This window comes from Leucoraja erinacea, chromosome 31 (genome assembly GCF_028641065.1).
Source record: "Leucoraja erinacea ecotype New England chromosome 31, Leri_hhj_1, whole genome shotgun sequence".
In the NCBI taxonomy this organism is placed as follows: Eukaryota; Metazoa; Chordata; class Chondrichthyes; order Rajiformes; family Rajidae; genus Leucoraja; species Leucoraja erinaceus.
Genome location: NC_073407.1, coordinates 549,520 through 572,734, shown reverse-complemented (window position 1 = coordinate 572,734; position 23,215 = coordinate 549,520). Strand labels below are relative to the sequence as shown.

Genomic DNA, 23,215 nt, shown 5'->3' with positions numbered 1-23,215 from the left:
CATTTCAGGTTAAACCCTTGATCAAAACTCTTGTATCGGATAAACAAGGCCCTTCTCCATATACATCCAAATATGTTGAGCCATATGGTACTTCAGTTTATGGAACGACACTATGATTTGCCAATGTAGTTTACTTTAAAGATACACCGTGGAAACATGCTCTTCGAGCCACCAAATCCACACCGACCAGCGATCAACCACACATTAGTTTAGTCCTGCACACTCAGGATAATTTGCAGAAGCCAATTAACCTATAAACCCACACAATTTTGGAATGTGGGAGGAAACCGGAGCTTCAGGAGAAAGCCCATTTACCATGATTCTTGTCAACATAGATTTGGAAAGGTTAACTAGGGGGACCTGAGCAGTACAAACAAGGAACTTGTTAATACACGTGTATTTAAGAAGACAATTAAGTAAAACAAGCTGTGAATGCAAAAACAACATTGAATTTAAAGTGAAGGATTTTGTCTTTCTCTCCCACAGTAATAAACAAATAGACACATTATGATGTGCTCATTTATTCACCACCAGAAGTTTAAAACACAGATCAGATAAAAGCTTGTCAGGTTGTCTCACTATTCAATAAACATACACAAGTTTGAGTGCAGTAAATTTCCACAACAATAATACTCATTAATAGAGCCAGGTATAAGGATGCAGCTATGGTACAAACATACTGATGCATATATCCACATTCTAAGATTATTCATACCACACATTAATATAGTACTGCTGGCAATTTATAATAGTATATAGTATTAATATAGTACTGCTGACCTCATAACTAGGTGAAGATAATCCATTCATTTTCATAGCATCCTCCATAATCTCAGAATGTTAAAAAAAAAAATGCTTTACAACCATGCAAGTATTTTTTTGGAATAATCCAACACATTCGGATCTTTGGAGGTACCAGACTGGCAGATATTCCTGATTGATGGATTATCAGAGTTTGACATGCGTGTAATGTAGAAGGACAGCAGCCAACAATGACACAGCAAGATCGCACAAACAGCTAGGCAATAATCACCAGACCAGGTGTTGCACTAATCTGTTTGTTTTTTTTACATAACATTTTGGACATGACAATGGGGATAAATCTGTTCTTATTCTACATGGGATATTTAAAGGGATGGCAACCTCAGTTTACCAGATTGTCCAAATGGCAGCATGCCCAATAATACATCTTTCCTTCATTACTGCATTGGACCATCAGCCTTGATTTTCGTCTCCAAGTCTCTGGAGTGAGACTCGAACCCATAACTAGGCAAATTTCACTGCCTAACAACATGGGGATTTAAGGATAGTTAATAAGGTACTCAAGGCCCAAGAATGGAAATCATTCGAAACATGCTGAAAATAGCACCTAGAATGCAATGAAGCTTACAAAGCAGATGAAACAGGTTGAACGCTTCGATCTGTTTACACAGTGAATGCCACAGCCAAAGGCTGATCGAACACAGCATAATTTCTTCAATTGACAGCAAACTGGATTTTTTTAAATGCTTTTTCTTAAACAAACATAACTGGATTTTCAGTTTTGACAGTCATTTAATCACCAGCACAAACTTAAGCACATAATGAATGCACAGCTAGTCCAATCAGCCTATGAAGGTGTCCTATCATTAAGGGCCCATGACTGATTTTGTATATGAACACGTTTTCATTTACACACACTTCCTATATACCTCAATTCCTTCAATAGCCAGTAATCCATCAACCTCAATTTTGAAGGCATAGAACCATTGAATCTCCATAGCAATACAATTTACGAAACCAACGATCAACGATCCTATGAGTGAAGAAAATCTCACTTTAGATCTAAGTGGTTTGACTACTCAACCAGGGAACATCTTTTGTGTATCTGCTCGGCCAAGCCCGATAAGAGTTTCCTATTTAAATGAGGTTTTCTTGCATCCTCTAAACTGTAAAAGAATTAGCTGAGTCAACTCAATCTCCCTTCGTATGACAGATCTACCACACTTATTACAACTACAGACTACTTTTAGTTAAGGAGACAAAATTGTACATAAGCTCGTCCAACAAGTCATCTGAAGCTCGTCCAACAAGTCATCTGTACACCTGGACCCAAATACCATCTGCCTGTCTAACTCCCTGCTGCCTTTACATGTGGTCTTTCATAACTTATGTACAAAGCCCCCCCATCTCACCTAAAAAAAGCACATTTAAAAAAAACAATGAATAGCCTCACATTGTTCTACATCTGCACTCAGCTCTTCGATATCCTCTTTGCATCTTCACACCTAATACCAGTCCTACTTGGATCCTTCAATCAAATCGATTGGGCCCAGATACCAATCCATTGTTGCTCCCTGTAACCACAGCCTGCAAATCTATGTAGGTTCTATATACAAATCTTTTCTTTCTGTTAACCAACTCTCAAATCCACATTAGTGCATTACCACCAATTGTTCAGAAATCTCCCCAGCCCATGAGGGACTTTCATGAAATCATTCCACACCATATCCACTGGATCCCCCTTATCTGCTTTATCAACAACATCCTCACAAATCACCGACACAGCAAGGAAACAATAAATTTGCCCCAACCTGTCCATGCCAACCAAGTTGTTATTCAAGGCTACCCCTACGGCATTCCACTGGTCACAGGCCTCCAATCAGAAAATCCAATCTCAATAACTGTCTGGTTCCCCCAATCCAATTTTGAATTGAATTGGCTAGCTGACTTTGGATCCCATGTGACTGAATCATCCAGACCAGCTCACCATGATACATGCCTTGTTAAAGTCATACAGACAATGTCCACTGCCCTGCCCTCGTCAATCGTTTAGGTAATCTCTTAAAAAACTCATTTGAGAGACACGTTTCCCACGCACAAAGCCACGCTGACTATTCATAATCTGGCTGTGCCTATCCAAATGCTGATAAATCCAATCCCTAAGTCTCCCCTCCGTCAACTTTCCCACCACAGATGTCAGGCTCATCGGTCTGTAGTTCCCTGACTTGTCCTTGCTTCCTTTCTTAAATAACAGTACAATATTAGCCATCCTCCATTCTTCTGGAACTTGACTTGTGAAAAAAGAGATACAAATATTTCCACAATTTCCTCCCTAGCTCCCACAATGCAGCTGGTAAGACTCTGTAGATTTCTCCACCTTAATGCACTATAAAACCACCAATAGGGAGGTTACACGGCAGTCGGGTCACGACCCATGACTCGTACTGTTGCTATGCTACACCAAATGGAGTACACGCGATGAACTGCAGGTAGGCACCGACCATTGTTTCCAGCGTAGCGGGCCCATTAAAACCCGCTGAAATTGTCCATTTTTGCGCTGTAAATAATTATGGAAAACGGGATAAGCGTGAGAGACATTTAGCCTTCTTAAGAATTCCAAACATGAGGAGAAATGACGGTAGATAGAAGCGAGAGCTGAAGGGACAACAACAGCCAGGGGGGTGGGGGGAAGAGAGGGATGGTGGTGGGAGGAGAGGGTGAGGGGTGAAGAGAGGGAGATGGAGAGGGGGAGGAGAGGGGTGGGGGAGGAGAGAGGGATGGGGGAGGAGAGAGGGATGGGGAAGGAGAGAGGGATGGGGAAGGGGATATGGGGAGGGGGATATATTACTAGACCAAGTGCAGACCCGTTGGGTCTGTTTCCCCAACGCGCGTTTTACCGGGGCGGGGGGGGGGGGGGGGCTGCGGCATCACACTCACACTAACCACCCCACAAAAACACAGGTGGGGGGGGAGAGGGAGACGGGGTTGGGAGAGGGGAAGGTGAGAAGAGGGGAGAGGGGGAGGGGGGAAACTGGAGAGATTGGGGAGGGAGAGGAGCGGGGGGAGGGGGGAGGAGAGGGGGATGGTGAGGGGGAGGAGAGTGGGGAGTGGGAGGAGAGGGTGAGGGCAGGAAAGGGGGGGGGGGGGGGAGGGGTAGGGGGTGGGAGAGGGGTAGCGGGGAGTGGTGCAAGAGAGAGGGGAAGGGGGGGGGGGGGATGGGGTAGGGGAGGGAGGAGAGAGAGAGGGGAGGAGGGAGAGGGAGGGATGAGGAGGGATGAGGAGATGGACGAGGAGAGGGGGGAGAGAGGGGGGAAGGGGAGGGGAGAGGGGGGGAGGGGAGGAGAAGAGAGGGGGGGGGGGGGGGATGAGAGAGGGGTGGGGGGGGGGGAGAGAGGAGGGGGGAAGGGAAGAGAGAGGAGGAGGGGGAGGGGAAGGAGGAGGGGGGTAGGGGAAGGAGGAGGGGGAGGGGGAAGGAGGAGGGGGAGGGGGGGAAGGAGAGAGGGAGAGGGGAAGGAGGAGGGAGAGGGGGAAGGGACGAGAGGGGGAAGAGTGTGGAGGGAGGGGGGAGAGTGGTAGGGGGGTGGGGAAGAGTAGGATGGGAGGGGGGCGAGGGGTAGGGGAGGAGAGAGAGGGGGAATAGTGGTGTGGGAGGGGGAGGGTAAGAGAGCGGAAGAAGAGGGGCAGAGGGGTAGAGGGAGTGGTGGAAGAGAGCAGAGATGGGTAAGGGGGAGAGGTGGGGGGGGGTGAGAGGGTGGGGGTTGGGGTGGGAGGGGAAAAGGGAAAGGGTTGGGGAGAGAGGGAGACGGGAGAGGAGGGGGGAAAGGGGGAGGAGGGAGAGAGGGGTGCGGGAGGGGTGAGAGAGGGTGGGGGAGGGGGGTAAGAGGGTGGGATAGGGGGGTAAGAGGGTGGTGGGGGTAAGAGGGTGGGGCAGGGGGGAAAGAGGGTGGGGGAGGGGGGGAAAGGGTGGGGGAGGGGGAGGGGAGGAGTGTGGAGGGGGGGGATGGGTGGGGGGAGAGTGTGGAGGGAGAGGGAGAGCGGAGGGAGAGGGGGAAGAGTGGGGATGGGGAGGGAAGGGAGGGGGGAGAAAGAGGGGTGGGGAGGGAGATGTGGAGTGGTGGGGGGGAGATAAGTGGAAGAATGGGGAGGGGGGGGGAGAGGTGTAGGGGGTATTGGTGGAAGTGGGAGAGTGGGAGGGAGGGGGAGGGGTGTACGGGGAATGGTGGAAGAGGCAGAGAGGGGTAGGGGAAAGGGGGGGGGGGGGAGAGAGGGTGGGGGAGGGAGGGAAAGGGGTGAGGGGAAGGAAGGAGAGAAGTGGAAGAGTGGGGAGCGAGGGGGAGAGGGTTAGGGGAGTGGGGGAAGAGGGAGAGGGGTAGGGGAAGGGGTCGGGGAGAGAGGGAAGGGAGGGGGGGGAGAGAAGGAAGGGAGGGGGTAGAGAGGGAAGGGGGTGGGGGAGAAGGGGATGGGGTGGGAGGAGGGGGAGAAGAGGGAGGGGGTGAGGAGAGGGAGGGAGAAGAGGAGTGTGAAGAGGGGAGCGAGGGATGGGGAGGGGGAGAGAGGTGTGGGGGAGGTGAGGGTGGGAGGGAGATGGTGTAGGGGGTGGGCGGGGAGAGGGAAAGGGGGGGTGGAGGGAGAGGGAAGGGGGTGGGGGAGAGAGGGATGGGATGGGAGGAGGAGGAGGAGAGAGGGGAGAGGGGTGAGGAGAGGGAGATGGAGAGGGGTGGGGAGAGGGAGGAGAGAGGGATGGGGAGGGGGAGAGAGGCGCGGGGGAGGGGTGGAGGGATCGGGGGGGAGGTAGGGAGATGGGGTCGGGGAGGGAGGGGGAAGGGGTGTGGAGGGAGGGGGAGAGTGGTAGGGGGAGGAAGGGGAGAGAAGGGTAAGGGGAGTGGTGGAAGAGGGGCAGAGGGGTAGGGGGGGAGAGAGGGGAGGGAGGGGGGGCGAGAAAAGGGTGGGGGAGGGCGAGGGGTGGGGTAAGGGAGAGAGAAGTTGAAGAGTGGGGAGGGAGGGGTAGGGGGAGTGGTGGAAGAGGGACAGAGGGGTAGGGGAAGAGGGTGAAGGAAGAGAGGGAAGGGGGGGTGGGGTAGAGAGGGAAGGGGGTGGGGTAGAGAGGGAAGGGGGTGGGGTAGAGAGGGAAGGGGGGTGGGGTAGAGAGGAAGGGGGTGGGGTAGAGAGGGGAAGGGGGTGGGGTAGAGAGGGGGAGGAGGGGAGGAGGAGGGGGAAAGAGTGGGGAGGGATAGTAGGGGCAGTCCATTTGTTCCCCATTCCCTATCACCCCCAATCCACTTTCTCTATTCCCACACACGTGATGACGCGCTTCGACACAGACTGCGGGGGGTGGGGGGGAGGGGGCTGGGGCTGATGCAAAGGCATCTATCTATATTACTAAATCTCTGATCTTGACCACTTTTGGCCCACCGTGCTGTGATTTCCGACAGAACTCCGCCACCTATGGCCGTCATTTTTGGCCACCTCGCTCAGAGACCCCCTCCACATGACGGGTGCGGAGGATTTTTCCCATCGATTACAAATCAGAGAGATATTAATGTTTTTAAAAATTCACCATTCTCTCTGCTGCCCCTGCTGGAGGGAGGGGGAGGGCCTATTAAACCAGGAAGTGGTGTGCCTCACTCAGTCTGCAAGATGGATGAAGCCAAGGATCACGCCTCTCTGAACTCTGAATAACTGAACAAATGACTACACAACTGTGAGTACCCTTAATGTGGGTTGAAAATGAAAATATGGTTTGTTTGAAGTAAAAAGGCACTGCCTGCAAATGGTTGTTTGGGTGCTTTGGCTTGAAGTTGAAAGTCATTACTTACTGCAAATGGTGGCTTGGGTGCTTTGCTTGAAGTTGAAAGGCACTACTTACTGCAAATGGTGGCTTGGGTGCTTTGGCTTGAGGTTGAAAGGCACTACTTACTGCAAATGGTGGCTTGGGTGCTTTGGCTTGAAGTTGAAAGGCACTACTTACTGCAAATGATGGCGGGTGATTTGGCTTGAAGTTGAAAGGCACTTCTTACTGCAAATGGTGGCTTGGGAGCTTTGGCTTGAAGTTTAAAGGCAACACTTACTGCAAATGGTGGCTTGGGTGCTTTGGCTTGAGGGTGAAAGGCACTACTTACTGCAAATGGTGGCTTGGGTGCTTTCCTTGAAGTTGAAAGGCACTATTTACTGCAAATGGTGGCTTGGGTGCTTTGGCTTGAAGTTTAAAGGCACTACTTACTGCAAATGGTGGCTTGGGTGCCTTGGCATTAAGTTGAAAGGGACTGCAAATGGTGGCATGAAGATGAAAGGCACTACTTACTGCAAATGGTGGTTTGGGAGCTTTGGCTTGAAGTTTAAAAAATTCACTATTCTCTCTGCTGGAGGGAGGGGAGAGACTATAAAACCAGGAAGTGGTGTGCCTCAGTCTCTGCAATATGGATGAAGCCAAGGGTCACGTCTCTCTGAGCTCTGAATAACACTGAACAAATTGCTCTGAACACTGTACCCTTAATGTGGTTTGAAAATGAAAATATGGTTTGTTTGAAGTAAAAAGGCACTGCCTGCAAATGGTTGTTTGGGTGCTTTGGCTTGAAGTTGAAAGGCACTATTACTGCAAATGGTTGTTTGGGTGCTTTGCTTGAAGTTGAAAGGCACTACTTACTGCAAATGGTGGCTTGGATGCTTTGGATTGGTTGGAAGGCACTACTTACTGCAAATGATGGCTTGGGTGATTTAGCTTGAAGTTGAAAGGCACTACTTTCTGCAAATGGTGGCTTGGGAACTTTGGCTTGAAGTTTAAAAAAATCACCATTCTCTCTGCTGCCCCTGCTGGAGAGAGGGGGAGGGACTGTAAAACCAGGAAGTGGTGCGCCTCACTCAATCTCTGCAAGATGGATGAAGCCAATGGTCACATCTCTCTGAGCTCTGAATAACACTGAACAAATGTCTACACAACTGTAAGTACCCTTAATGAGGTTTGAAAATGAAAATATGGTTGGTTTGAATTAAAAAGGCACTGCCTGCAAATAGTTGTTTGGGTGCTTTAGCTTGAAGTTGAAAGGCACTACTTACTGCACACGGTGGCGTGGGTGCTTTGGCTTGAAGTTGAAAGGCACTACTTACTGAAATGGTGGCTTGGGAGCTTTGGTTTAAATTTGAAAGGCACTACTTACTGCAAATGGTGGCTTGGGGGCTTTGGTTTAAATTTGAAAGGCACTACTTACTGCAAATGGTGACTTGGGTGCTTTGGCTTGAAGTTAAAAGGCACTACTGCAAGTGCACTCTTCCTGTTTGCACTGTATATTGATTTTAGATAAAACGCTACCACTTACGGCTGTGATTTTTGGACATCTTACTCAGTCCCCCCTCCGCTGAGCAGGTGTAGAGAATTCTTCCCATCAATGAAAAATAAGTGTTATTAGTGTTTTAAAAATGTTGAGAATCTCTCTCCTGTCAATCACACCCTGAAAGCCACACCTTTTCCGGTGGGAGGGGGAGGGGTTATAAAACCCGGTAGTGTGGGTGTGGCCGAGTCTCTGCATGATGGGGGAGGGAGAGGTCATGACTCTGTCTGAGCTGTGAATCAACTGAACACACTGAATGTCTACTGAACTGTGAGTTTGGTGTTTTGTGTGGTTTTATGGTGGTTTCACCCTGCATTAAATGATATGAAGCTGCATTTGAATTTGGTGGCCCTGGCCCCAGCTTGAAGTGGAATGAAACTGCACTTGAATTCGGTGGCCTTGCACCCTGCTTGAAGTGGTTGCTCATAGTGGTGCACCCTGCTCAAGTGGTAAGAAACTGCACTTGAATTTGGTGGCCTTGCACCCTACTTGACATGGTAGGAACATGGATTTGAATTTGGTGGCCTTGCACCCTGCTTGAAATGGAATTTCAAGGAATAGTCATGAGTCAACTGCCAGCCCACCAGCCGTGCATAAGCTGCCAGCAGATCAGGCTTGAGGGACTGAGCTGCCACCCCAAGAACCCATACCAGCATGGATCCATTCCGATTGGACATCTGTGAGCATTGGGCATTTGAAATCACACGATGGAACGTTCACCAACATTCTATGGGTTAGAGCTGTTTTTTTGTAACATTTTGAAATTTGGTGGGGGGGGAGAGAGAGAAGGAGTTATTAAAAATGTGTACATAAACACAACAAAATTTAATCAGGTTACACAAAAAAGCTGGAGAAACTCAGCGGGTGCAGCAGCATCTATGGAGCGAAGGAAATAGGCAACGTTTCGGGCCGAAACCCTTCTTCAGACTGATCGGGGGGGGGGGGGGGGGGGACAAGAAAGGAAAAAGGAGGAGGAGCCCGAAGGCTGGGGGATGGGAGGAGACAGCAGGGGGACTGAGGAAGGGGAGGAGACAGCAAGGACTAACAAAATTGGGAGAATTCGATGTTCATGCCCCCAGGATGCAGACTCCCCAAACGGAATATGAGGTGCTGTTCCTCCAATTTCCGGTGCTGCTCGCTGTGGCCATGGAGGAGACCCAGGACAGAGAGGTCGGAGACGGAGTGGGAGGGGGAGTTGAAGTGCTGAGCCACCGGAAGGTCAGCTTGGTTATTGCGGACCGAGCGGAGGTGTTCGGCGAAACGATCGCCCAACCTCCGCTTGGTCTCACCGATATAGATCTGCTAGAGCAGCGGACGCAATAGATGAGGTTGGAAGAGATGCAGGTAAACCTCTGTCGCACCTGGAACGATTGCTTGGGTCCTTAAACGGAGTCGAGGGGGGAGGTAAAGGGACAAGTGTTGCATCTCTTGCGGTTGCAAGGGAAAGTGCCCGGGGAGGGGGTGGTACGAGAGGGAAGGGAAGAATTGACAAGGGGAGTTATGGAGGGAGCGGTCTTTGCGGAAGGCAGATATGGGGGGAGATGGGAAGATGTGGCGAGTGGTGGGGTCACGTTGGAGGTGGCGAAACTGACGGAGGATTACTTTTTGTATGTGACGGCTGGTGGGGTGAAAGGTGAGGACTAGGGGGACTCGGCCCTTGTTGCGAGTGGGGGGATGGGGAGAGAGAGCAGTGTTGCGGGGTATGGAAGAGACCCTGGTGCGAGCCTCATTTATGGTGGAGGAGGGGAACCCCCGTTCCCTGAATAATGAGGACATTTCAGATGTCCTGGTGTGGAACGCCTCATCCGTGGAGCAGATGCGGCGTAGACGGAGGAATTGGGTGTAGGGGATGGAGTCCTTACAGGAAGCAGGGTGGGAAGAAGTGTAGTCCAGATAGCCATCGGAGTCAGTGGGTTTATAGTGTATGTCGGTCAGAAGTCTATCACCTGCAATGGAGATAGTGAGGTCAAGGAATGGTAGGGAAGTGTCGGAAATGGTCCAGGTGTATTTTAGTGCCGGATGGAAGTTAGTGGTGAAGTGGATGAAGTCAGTCAGTTGTGTGCGGGTGCAGGAGGTGGCACCAAAGCAGTCGTCGATGTAGCGGAGGTAGAGGTCGGGGATGGGGCCCTGGTATGTATTGAACAAGGATTGCTCGACGTAACCAACAAATAGGCAGGCATAGCTGGGGCCCATGCGTGTGCCCATAGTTACGCCTTGTATTTGGAGGAAATGGGAGGAGTCGAACGTGAAGTTATTGAGGGTAAGGACCAGCTCCGCTAGGCGGAGGAGAGTGTCAGTGGCTGGGTATAGGTTGCTTCTCTGGTCGAGGAAGAACCGGAGGGCTTTGAGACCATCGTGGTGGGGGATGGAGGTGTAGAGTGACTGGACGTCCATGGTGAAGATGAGGGGGTGAGGGCCTAGAGAATGGAATGCGTGGAGACGACGGAGAGTATCTGAGGTGTCTTGAACATATGTAGGGAGGGATTTAACCAGGGGTGATAGGATGGAGTCAAGGTATTTGGAAATGAGTTCGGTGGGGCACGAACAGGCAGAGACAATGGGTCAGTCAGGTTTGTGGATTTTAGGGAGAAGGTAAAATCGGGCTGTGCGGGGCTGGGGAACGATGAGGTTGGAGGCTCGGTCGGGTGGGGCATTGGAATGGATAAAGTCGGTGATGGTGCTGGAGATGGTGGCCTGGTGCTCGTCAGTGGGGTCATGGTCCAGGGGTAAGTAGGAGGAGGTGTCCGAGAGTTGGCGCGTGGCCTCAGCTTTGTAGAGATCGGCGCGCCAGACTACCACGGCACCTCCCTTGTCAGCGGGTTTGATAACCAAATCTGGATTGTTGCGGAGTGAGTCGATGGCAGAACGTTCATGCGGTGAAAGATTGAAGTGAGACAGGGGAGTGGAGAAATTGAGGCGGTTGATGTCGCGACGGCAGTTATTGATGAAAAGTTCTAAAGCCGGAAATTGGCCACGAGGGGGGTTCCACGAGGAGGGATTTAATCAGGAGTGGATATGTGGAAGTAAAAGTGAAATCTCTACCGAAATGGAAAAGAATCTTGGCGTTTCTGTGTGTGGTGTTGGCGTAGCAACGAATCAAAGGCAGGCACCCACAAACACAGCCAGGCACACACACACAGCCACACACACACCCAGGATGGATGGATGGATGGGTGGATAGATCGATGGATAGATAGATCGATGGATAGATGGATAGATGGATGGATAGATGGATAGATGGATAGATATTCAATGATATGTGGCCGGACATAAATCCAAGTCAATAAATGTGGCCCAATAGCAACGTTATTCATTATGTCGAGACAAGTCAACAGTATTCATATTGGTTTTAAGTGCATGGGACAAAATGATGCATCAAATTTTGATAATTTTGTTTGACATAAAAAATTGAAAGTCACTTGTTAAAAGCGCGTCAATTCCTGCTCCATCAATTTACAAATCTTATTTAATATTGGGATTACAAAAAGTGATGACAGCTCCTCCCATGTGACTGGCTATCTGATTCAATCTCAGGGATTATAAAACAATTAAATCCTGACAGCTCAATCACAATAAATAGAACAAAAATCCATTGTGTTTGTTTGTGTGCATTTGATCAGATGTGGACATGGAGTATATGTTTCTTAGAAATTACATATTCCTTGCTACGATTACATTCAAGATTTTGTGTAGTTTATAATTAGGTGTTATTTAATTGGCTTCAGTAACCCTAGATTAGAATTCAGAAACTGAAACCGGGCTTTGTAGTCTTTTATCACCGAAGGGGTTGCAATTGAAACAGAAGGAACTGCCCCTCTTAAATCATGGGTCTTGCGACAGCCATAGCAAGATTGCACATGTCCTGGTCAACTGCTTCAGGAAAGCAGATAGAAGCACACGAGTGAAACATGAGAAAATAATTTCAAAACTGTGAACAAAAGAACATTATAAGATCTTGTGCGTGAGTGGATATATATGTTCAATTATATTTAATTGAACATTAGGGTTCGGACTTTAAACTAGAACGTTTGGGGGGAGGGACTCAAATAGAGAAAGCTAAAAGACAGTGTGTGAGGCAGGAGGCAGAGAAGGAAAGCACTCAGACCCAACATGTTGGGGTGAAAGAAGGAAAAAACTAATAAACAGCGATTAAGAGGTGGTGGGTTTCTTAAATGTGTATATTTTAATGCGAGGAGCATTGTAAGAAAGGTGGATGAGCTTAGAGTCTGGATTGACACCTGGAAGTATGATGTTGTGGCGATTAGTGAAACATGGTTGCAGGATGGATGTGAGTGAAAACTAAATATTCCAGGAATTCATTGCTTCAGGTGTGATAGAATTGGAGGGGCAAGAGGTGGAGGTGTTGCATTGCTTGCCAGGGAAGATATTACAGCAGTGCTTTGGCAGTATAGATTAGAGGGCTCGTCTAGGGAGGCTATTTGGATGGAACTGAGAAATGGGAAAGGTGTAGCAACACTTATAGGGGTATATTATAGACCGCCTAATGGGGAGCGAGAATTGGAAGAGCAAATATGTAAGGAGATAGCAGATATTAGTAGTAAGCACAAGGTAGTGATTGTGGGAGATTTCAATTTTCCACACATAGACTGGGAACACATTCTCTAAAAGGGCTGGATGGTTTGGAGTTTGTAAAATGTGTGCAGGATAGTTTTTTGCAGCAATACATAGAGGTACCTACTAGAGAAGGGGCCGTGCTGGACCTCCTGTTAGGAAATGAGACGGGTCAGGTGGCGGAAGTGTTGGGGAGCACATCGGGTCCAGTGATCACAATACCATTAGTTTCAATATAATTATGGAGAAGGTCAGAAATGGACCAAGGGTTGAGATTTTTTATTGGAGAAAGGCTAACTTTGAGGAGATGCGAAAGGATTTAAACGGAGTGACTTGGGGCATTTTGTTTTATGGGAAAAATGTAGAAGAGAAATGGAGGACATTTAAAGGTGAAATTATAAAAGTACAGAATCTTTATGTCCCTGTTCGGTTGAAATGAAAGAGTAATAATTGGAAAGAGCCATGGTTTTCAAGGAAAATTGGACACGGTTCGGAAAAAAGAGAGAGATCTCCAATAATTATCGGCAGCATGGAGTAAATGAGGTGCTTGAGGACTATAAAGAATGTAAATAGCATCTTAAGAAAGAAATTAGAAAAGCTAAAAGATACGAGGTTGCTTTGGCAAGTTCAAATTCAAGTGAGTTTATTGTCATGTGTCCCTGTAAAGGACAATGAAATTCTTGCTTTGCTTAAGCACACAGAAAATAGTAAGCTACTACAAAGTACGGGGAGGTGGGGGGGGGTGTGGGTGGTGGGGGTCGGTGGGGGGTGAGGGGGGTCGCGGGGTGGGGGGGGTTTGAATGGGGAGGTAGAAGGTGGGTCCATGATACCATGATATTAAATACCTGTATATACAGACATGTCATGTGTGAAAGTAAATAACAATGTTCTACAGCTATTAATGGCAGAAAAGGATAACCAGGGATATTAAAATTGGTTCATTAGAAATCAGAGTGGAAGCTATCTACCTGTTTTGAGCCAAAAGAGATGGGGGAGATATTGAAGACAATTAATGTGTTTAAGAATTCACCAGGAAAGGATATTGAAATAAGTTAAGGGAAACAAGTGCCAGCTATGGAAAATTGGATGAGGATTTCAAAGAAAGATAATCTCCACATGATTATAAAAGTGGATTCGGGTATTCCAGGACAGAGGGATAGTAAAGTGTCGTAAGTCCAAGACCTTTCTATGACAGAAAGAATTAAATGGCAAAAGGAATGTAAAACCTTAAGAAAGAAATTAGAAAAGCTAAAAGATACGAGGTTGGCTTTGGCAAGTTCAAGTTCAAGTGAGTTTATTGTCATGTGTCCCTGTATAGTACAATGAAATTCTTGCTTTGCTTAAGCACACAGAAAATAGTAGGCATTTACTACAAAGATAAATGTGTCCATATACCATGATATAAATACCTGTATATACAGACATGAATGTGTGAAAGTAAATCCAAAGGGTTTCTACAGCTATATTAATGGCAAAAGGATAACCAGGGATAAAATTGGTTCATTAGAAAGTCAGAGTGGACAGCTATCTGTAGAGCCAAAAGAGATGGGGGAGATATTGAACAATTTATTTTCTTCGATATTCACCAAGGAGAAGGATATTGAAATAAGTGAGGTAAGGGAAACAAGTAGAGTAGCTATGGAAACTATGAGGATCAAAGAAGAGGAAGTACTGACACATTTGAAAAATATAAAAGTGGATAAGTCTCCAGGTCCTGACAGGATATTCCCTAGGACATTGAGGGAAGTTAGTGTAGAAATAGCAGGGGCTATGACAGAAATATTTTAAATGTCATTAGAAACAGGAATGGTGCTGGAGGATTGGCATGCTGCGCATGTTGTTCCATTGCTTAAAATGGGTTCTAAGAGTAAACCTAGCAATTATAGGCCTGTTAGTTTGATGTCAGTGGTGGGAAAATTAATGGAAAGGATACTTAGAGATAATATATATAAGCATCTGGATAAACAGGGTCTGATTAGGAACAGTCAACATGGATTTGCGCCTGGAAGGTCATGTTTGACTAATTTTCTTTAATTTTTTGAAGAGGTTACCAGGGAAATTGATGAGGGTAAAGCGGTGGATGTTGTCTATATGGACTTCAGTAAGGCCTTTGACAAGGTTCCACATGAAAGGTTGGTTAAGAAGGTGCAATTGTTGGGTATTAATGGTGGAGTAACAAGATGGATTCAACAGTGGCTGAATGGGAGATGCCAGAGAGTAATGGTGGGTAACTGTTTGTCAGGTTAGAGGCCGGTGACTAGTGGGATGCCTCAGTAATCTGTGTTGGGTCCACTGTTGTTTGTCATATACATCAATGATCTGGATGATGGTGTGGTAAATTGGATTAGTAAGTATGCAGATGATACTAAGATAGGTGGTGTTGTGGATAATGAAGTAGATTTTCAAAGAGTACAGAGAGATTTAGGCCATTTGGAAGAGTGGGCTGAAAGATGGCAGATGGAGTTTAATGCTGATAAGTGTGAGATGCTACATCTTGGCATGACAAATCAAAACAGGACATACATGGTAAATGGTAGAGAATTAAGGAATGCAGTCTAGGAATAACTGCATAGTTCCCTGAATGTGGAATCTCATGTAGATAGGGTGGTAAAGGAAGCTTTCGGTGTGCTGGCCTTTATAAATCAGAGCATTGAGTATAGAAGTTGGAATGTAATGTTAAAATTGTACAAGGCATTGGTGAGGCCAATTCTGGAGTATGGTATACAATTTTGGTCACCAAATTATAGGAAGGATGTCAACAAAATAGAGAGAGTACAGAGGAGATTTACTAGAATGTTGCCTGGATTTCAGCAACTAAGTTACAGAGAAAGGTTGAACAAGTTAGGTCTTTATTCTTTGGAGCACAGAAGGTTAAGGGGGGGACTTGATAGAGGTCTTTAAAATGATGAGAGGGATAGACAGAGTTGACATGGATAAGCTTTTTCCATTGAGAGTAGTGAAGATTCAAACAAGAGGACATTGATTTGAGAATTAAGGGACAGAAGTTTAGGGGTAACATGAGGGGGAACTTCTTTACTCAGAGAGTGGTAGCTGTGTGGAATGAGCTTCCAGTGGAAGTGGTGGAGGCAGGTTCGATTTTATCATATACCTATCAAAATAAATTGGATAGGTATATGGACGGGAAAGGAGTGCAGGTAGATGGGACTAGATGAGAGTAAGTGTTCGGCACGGACTAGAAGGGCCGAGATGGCCTGTGTATGTGCTGTAATTGTTATATGGTTATATTACTAAGAACTGCTAATGCACTGCGGTTTTATTGATTGCACAATGCTATATTAATAGTTCTATTTTAGACAGATTTAAATTGTCACAGGTTTTTTTTAGAAAGTAGAAAGTGTTACTGCAAAATATTTATTTTCATTAAAGGTTATGATCTTTTCCAGTTTTGCCAGTTAATGATTGTAGAAAAGGGACTGTCTATTTCATATAATCAGTTGCATAATGGGGGGGATTAAAACGACAACACAATAATAGCATTCCGACCTAGTTATCGACTCGAATCTGAGAAAAAGATGCCACCGTTGTGATGATTCTCACTTTGACTAAGTGATTCCAATTACACCTTTTAAAACCTGAAGTTGCAGAACAGTTGCTTTCAATTACTATTTAAAGTGCAGTCATACGGAGTATGGGACTCCATGACTTTACAATCCACAAGATAGTTCCAGAAATCATGAGCACTAAAATATTTGCAACACTGAAATTAAGCCTTTGGGAGGAGGAAGTAGAAAATAATCTGATGATTTCACTTTGAAATCCAGTGTACGAGTTATTGAATTTTACATGTGATGGTTCCTCAATTGACCAATTAATTGTTGGAAAAGTTATGTGAGCAATTAAATGCTGTTTCATTATCATATAATTTGTGCACAGGGACATTTTTACTAAACATATTTCAAGGCCACATTTTGATAATTTTTCTGTCAATTAACTGATTTATTTTTAATCAATCATTGTTGGGCTTTAAATGCTATCAGCAAAGTCAGCATTTAGGCATATTAGTCTTTTTTATGTTGGAGGAGGGGAGGGGGAAACTGTTTTCTTAGTCACTTCCTGGTCGAGGATGCGACTATTCTCCGAGCCGCAACTTCGCCCCCTCCTCGCGGCCTAACACCTGGATTAGCAAGGCCTTTCCTGCCGAAGACCTGCCAGAGCCTCAGCTTCAGCAGTGGCGGCGCATCACTGGATTCCACTGCGGAGCGAGCGATGCCTTACCGGGGTCGCCGTGTTGAAGTGCTGGGACTGTAGTGCTGGGGCTGCCGACTTTGAACACCATGGAGCTGTGGTCTGCAGAGCTTCCAGCCGCTGGCGGCGCTGATTTTCCAGCCGCATGCAGCCTGCTGGGCACATCGCAGAGCCGTGGGAACTATCACCGAGGTTGCAAGCGTTAAATCTCCGCGCAACTCGGCCTGTGGACTTCGGAAGCCACGACCTCCGGTAGGAAGTGGCCGATTCGGAGGCTCCGGGCTGCTGAGAGTGTTCTTCTGTTTGAAGGCCTGAAACATCTGGCCTGTAACGGCGACTGCGGAGGCCTCAATATGCTCTGACCACGGGTGAACAGAGGAAGAATACTGAACTTTGGTGCCTTTCCTCACAGTGAGAAACATTGATTCCGCTGTGGGTGGATGTTTTTTATGTTTTATGTTAAATTCTAAAGTGTTATGTTTATTTCATTTGTGTGCTGCATGGCAACTCAAAATTCACTGCACCAATTGGTGTATGTGACAATAAATGTTCTTTGTCCTTTGGCCTTATTGCCCATTCCTAACTCTCGCTAGGATTCAGCTGTTGCAGGTTCAATCACTGCCTGCAGATCAGATTCTGCAACATTGGGCAATTGTATCCCACCATAATTGAACAAATTTGCACAAAATTGGGGAAGTCCAGAACAAGGGGTCACAGTTTAAGGATAAAGGGGAAATCTTTTAGGACTGAGATGAGAAAAACATTTTTTACACAGACAGTGGTGAATCTCTGGAATTCTCTGCCACAGAATGTAGTTGAGGCCAGTTCATTTGCTATATTTAAGAGGGAGTTAGATGTGGCCCTTGTGGCTAAAGGGATCAGGAGGTATGGAGAGAAGGCAGGTACAGGATACTGAGTTGGATGATCAGCCATGATCATATTGAATGGCGGTGCAGGCTCGAAGAGCTGAATGGCCTACTCCTGCACCTATTTTCTATGTTTCTAAAATAGAAACTTGCACGAATTTGTTCAAATTTCTTAACTATATAACAAATACCTAGTTAACGAAGAAATAAAATGAAAAGTGGAAAAAGTTGATTGGTTGGTTTGCTGACCATGAATCACCTAGTAAATGAATCACACATTGTAGTTTCAATTGAAACACTTACCTTCACAGCCTCTGCATGAGTGACTTTATCAAACACCTTGTCATTCACTCGCAAAATTTGGTCTCCAACGAGAAGTCCCTCTTTTTCAGCCAAGGAGTCTTGTTCAACCAGAGATACATAGATACCGACCCCATGTTCAGAACCACCCCGGATGCTGAAGCCCAAGCCCTCATGTGTTTTATTTCTTTTCAATGCCACCTGTCTGATCTCTCCATAATTTTCTTTCATTGCCCAGCTTTGATAGAGAGGAGATGTCCATTGATCAGTGCTGAAATTCAGATGTCCTGGGTGACAAACAGGTGAATCCAATAGCTAAAGGGAAAGAAAAATAGCGTTATAAATAAACACTGATGCAGGTGGAATATTATGGCCTCATCTCTTCGCACCCAATGAATTACCTTTTAAAGGCTAGTCATGTTACGTAGCAGGGAACACATTAATAAATGTGTGCACATCAAGGTAACAACCAGATAATCAAATTCAGAGATGCTAACTCAGGGATAAACATTAGTTAGGTCACCTTTTTTGACACCTCAACTGAAAAGTGACATGATGTTGTGAAATGAAACTCACGGTTCACCAATTTAATGGAGGTCTTTGAAGGAACATGGGCTTTTGATATAAGAAACCATTGGATATAATATACTCAGGGTTTCAGAGGCATTTGATAAGGTGTGGGCATAAAAGATAGAGTCTGAAGAAGGGCCCCAATCCAAAACGTCACCTTTCCAATTTCTCGAGAGAAGCTGCCTGACCCACTGCATTACTCTAGCACTTTCTCCCGTTTTTTGTAAACCAACATCTGCAGCTCCTTGTTTCTACACAAAAGATTATTGTTCAAAATAAAAGTCCAAGTGCAGATGGTAACATATTGATGTAGATAGAAAGTTGGCTGGCCACCCGAAAGCAGAGTTCAAGCATAAATGGATCTTTCTCTGATCAGCAAGACATTCATATTCATTCAAGAACTCATGTAGCTTTCTCTGTAATCTCTTACATTTCCAGAACATCTGGGTTATCCAGGCTACATCAGTTCTTGCAGAGCTCAACCTTATTGGGGTCTCAGACATTGAAGTATGGCCATAGGGGTAAGAAAGTAAGGTCTCTGCCGAGGACTGACCATTCTGCATCAGAGGATGGTGAAAACCCAATAGGAGCAAGGGCTGGGGTCAGGATTATGAGGAGTGGGAGGCAGGAAAAGTGGCATGGTAGGGCAGCAAGACTCGGCGGGAAATTTAAAATGCATTGCTCTTTTTCGCTTTAAATAGTATATTATTCTCACACACATTCACACATAAAATGATGGGAAATGTCATAATTAGCTTCAGAAGACTAACAAATGTGCAAAACAAATACTTTTTTTCCCCCGTTTCCACCTTTTGTTAAAATGTTACAAGATTATCTCGTGGCAAATTTGAGTTAATTTAACACAAAACCCTCTCTCAACTGTTAAACTGTTCAAAATTATTTCAATTGATATTTCCAAAATCCAACAGATAAAAAAATGCTTGTCATCAGTTGAAACTGGAATAAATCTCAGCATCTGTGCTAACCTGAAAGCAATAGCTATACAGTTTAGTTTAGTTTATTGTCAAGTGCATTAGTGAAAATTGCACATCCTTGATTCTCTTTTATTTATTGTACTGGGAACTGTGCAATGGCAACAGCTGCCCTTTTGAAGGAAGTAAAGTCATGTCCTTTTCCAAATGCAAATGATAAAGCAACAGCCAAATGCTTGCCGAGTACAGTCCCTCAAGTTTGCAATTCTTGACATAATGGCTCAAGTAGAAATATCCATGACTAGCAAGGCTGGTTAACCAAGCATGCCTGACAATTGCAGTTGGAGAGACCGAGTCATGAAGCATGGAGAAAAGCCTTTTGGCCCAACGTGTCCATGTTGACAAATACGCCCCATCTACGCTAGTCTGAAGAAGGGTCTCGACCGAAACGTCACCCATTCTGTCTCTCCAGAGATGCTGTTTGACCCGCTGAGTTACTCCAACATTTTGTGCCTACCATCTATACTAGTCTCATTTGCCCATGTTTGGCCCATATCCCTCCAAACCATTCCTATCCATGTATCTGTCAAAGGTTATTTTAAATACTATCATAGTACCTGCATTAACTACCTCCTCTGGTAACTCGTTCCATATACCCACCATCCCCAGTGGAAACAATTCCCCTCGGGTCCCTATTAAATCTTGCCCCTCTCACCTTAAACCCATGACTTCTGGATTTTGATTCCCTTAGCCTGGGTAAAATTGTCTGTACTTTTACTCTATCTATTCTCCTCATCATGAAGTAAATGAAGCATTCATGAGAGTGGTGAATCTCTGGAAATGAAGGGTATTCAGTTAAATTGGTTTAAGAGGGAGTTAATGGCCCTTGTGGCTAAAATCAGGGGGTATTTTTGAATACTGTTGTGATCAGCCATGATCATATTGAACATACTGCATCGAAGGGCCGAATGGCCTACTCCTGAACATGTTTCTTTCTACTCAATTGTTTAGCAAGTTTATAGTTTTTGTATTTGTAAACATATATAATCTGAACATTCTTTCTACTCAATTAGCAAGATAGCTTGTGTATTTGAACATATATAATTGCACTCTACAATACCGATTCAGAGATTGATTATGCACTATTCAATGTCAAGGCAATGTTACTGACAATTCAGCAAAAAACATATCTCACTGAGCAACAGATTGACCAATTGGTCAGAGTACTGTGGGCTTCAGCCCCTTTCCTACATGCTGTAATCAGTACATAAAGTGCTGGAGTAACACAGAAGGTCAGGCAACATCTCTAGAGAACATGGATAGGTGACGTTTTGGGTTGGGACCCTTCTTTAGACTGATGATGGAGGTCAGAGGGGGAGGAAAGCTGGAAAAGGGGTGTGGCAGGACAAAGCATGACATAGGTGAGGTGGGATTTTGACAGGCAGATGGTTGAAACAAAGGCCAGATATAACACAGAAGGTATGAGACAGTTCTGAAGATTGGGGATTGTGAAGGAACGCGTAGGAAGGAACTGCCGATGCTGGTTTACACTGAAAATATAAATGCTGCAGTAACTCAGAGGGTCAGGCAGCATTTCTGGAGAAAAAGAATAGGTGCCATTTTGGGTCGAGACCCTTCTTCAGGCTAAGTCAGAGGAGAGAGTGACTAGAGGGATGAAAAGGTTCAGAACAAATCACTGATGACAAAGGAACAAAATGGTGCATTGTTGCCTGTGGAAGAGATGATAATGAAAGGATACAAACAATGAAACTAGCAAGAAGGTTAAGGTGGGGACGAGATGGAGAGAGGGAATGCAAGGGTTACTTGAAATTAAAGAACCCAGTACACCCAGCAACGTTGATGTTGATTCCTCTAATTTCAAGTAACCTTTGCACTCCCTCTCTCCGTTCTCTCCCCCCCCCCACTACCCACATGGAATATACCCACATGGAATATAACGTGCTGCTCCTCCAGTTTGTATGTGGCATCGCTCTGGCAATGGAGGAGGCCCAGGACAGGAAGGTATGGGAAGGGAATAGGGAGTTAAAATAGTTAGCAACTGGGAAATTCAGCAGGCTTTGGCGCAACGAACGCAAGTGTTCCCGAGTCTCTACGCTTGATCTCACCGACGTACAGGAGACCACACAGGGCCGGGCAGCATTTCTGGAGAAAAGTAATAGGTGACAACGACGATGATAGGCGGCACAATGACGTAGCAGTAGACCAACTGCCACATCATCAGAGACTCATGATCGATCCTGACTATGGTGCTTGTCTGTACAGTTTGTATGTTTTCCCTGTAACCTGCATGGGTTTTTCCGAGATCTTTGGTTTACTCCCACTCCAGGTTTGTAGATTAATGGCTTGGCATAAATGTAAAATTGTCCCTAGTGTGTATAGGATAGTGTTAATGTGTAAGGATTGCTGGTCGGTGTGGATGGACTGAAAGACCTGTTTTCTCACTGTATCTCTAAACTAAAAACAAACAGGAACACCAGATGTAATACATGAGGTTAGAGGAGTTTCACGTGAATTTCTGTCTCACCTGGAAGGACTTCTGGGATCCCTGGATGGAGAAGAAGTATGATGAAAGGTGTTACATCTTGTACAGTTACAAGGGAAAGTGCCCGCGGGTGGGGAGGGGGGTGGTGAAGACCAGGGGACCTCTAGACCTTGTACCGTCTGGCGGGGCTGAGGGGCAAGAGCAGAACGACATTTCGTTTGAACCTCAACGAGGTCCAAATGACAAATAAATTGTATTGTATTGTATAGAACTATGACACAGGTGAGAGGTCCATCTATGACAGATGGGAAGAAAAAGGGCATATCGGAAAATCTAGGTACAGGTCAGTCTATTGTGTTCCTAGGTTAATCTGACCCTCCCCTTTACCTCGCCGCTCCATCTTCAGCCCAACGCTCCCTCCATATCCTCGTTCAACCTTGATCATGATTCCCCCTCCCTCTTCCTCCCCTCACCCACCGCCCCGCTCCCTCTCCTCACCCACTGCCCGCACTCACGCGGTTCTCCGGGCTGCTGGGGTAAGGCCCTTCGGCCGTGTACTGGTCGAAGAGTAGCTGGTCGGAGCGGGGAATAACGAGGCGGAGGAGGGGCAGCAGTTGGCGTTTGCGGGGGCAGTCGAGCAACAGGCCGAGGCTGGCCACCAGCTCGCACACGTTGCGCCGCCGCTGGTACTCGTTGAGGCAGTGGATGAATCGCTGGCGCTCCGCCTCGCTCAGCAGCGCTGTCAGGGCTCGGTGCAGCCGGCGCACGGTGCCCGACAGCGGCCGCCCAACGCTGCCACCGCATCCCGGAGCCGCGACCGGGACTCGAGCCGGAGCCGCCATCGCCATAACTGCTTGACGAGCCCGCTAACCGCCTCTGCCTCACGCGCCCGCCAGAGAGCAGCCTCGAGCTCCGCCCGTTAACCGCCGCCGTTGCCTGGAGACGATGGGGGCGGGTGGAGGGGCGGGGTCACATTTGGTTGTTATTGTCACGTGACACCGCCCGCTGCTGTCCCCGCCCCCACACACGTGACATGCTCCAACTACTGTCCGTTGTCACCAAGTATCACAGGTAATGCAAAGAGATTCACAGGTAGTGCAAAGAGGGCGATAACTAGTGCAAAGCTGTTTTAAATTATTATGATTCCATGTCCCGTGATAATAGACAATAATAATAATA

The 23,215-nt window shown here is 46.5% G+C and overlaps 1 protein-coding gene across 2 annotated transcripts in view; it reads right to left on the bottom strand.

Moving 5' to 3' along the window:
• LOC129711815 (whirlin-like) overlaps nt 1-22,969 on the bottom strand; it is a 190,385-nt gene extending 167,416 nt beyond the window's left edge. The window contains exons 1-2 of one of the 2 annotated variants that reach the window (XM_055659749.1): nt 22,552-22,969; nt 18,035-18,346 (exon numbers count right to left, since the gene is read on the bottom strand). In XM_055659749.1, coding sequence (XP_055515724.1) covers nt 18,035-18,346; nt 22,552-22,884 — 645 coding nt within the window. In that variant the 5' untranslated portion in view covers nt 22,885-22,969. Of the gene's footprint in view, nt 1-18,034; nt 18,347-22,551 lie in introns of those variants that run through there. The other variant, XM_055659750.1, reaches the window with a different exon arrangement.
• Nucleotides 22,970-23,215: the final 246 nt, after the last annotated feature.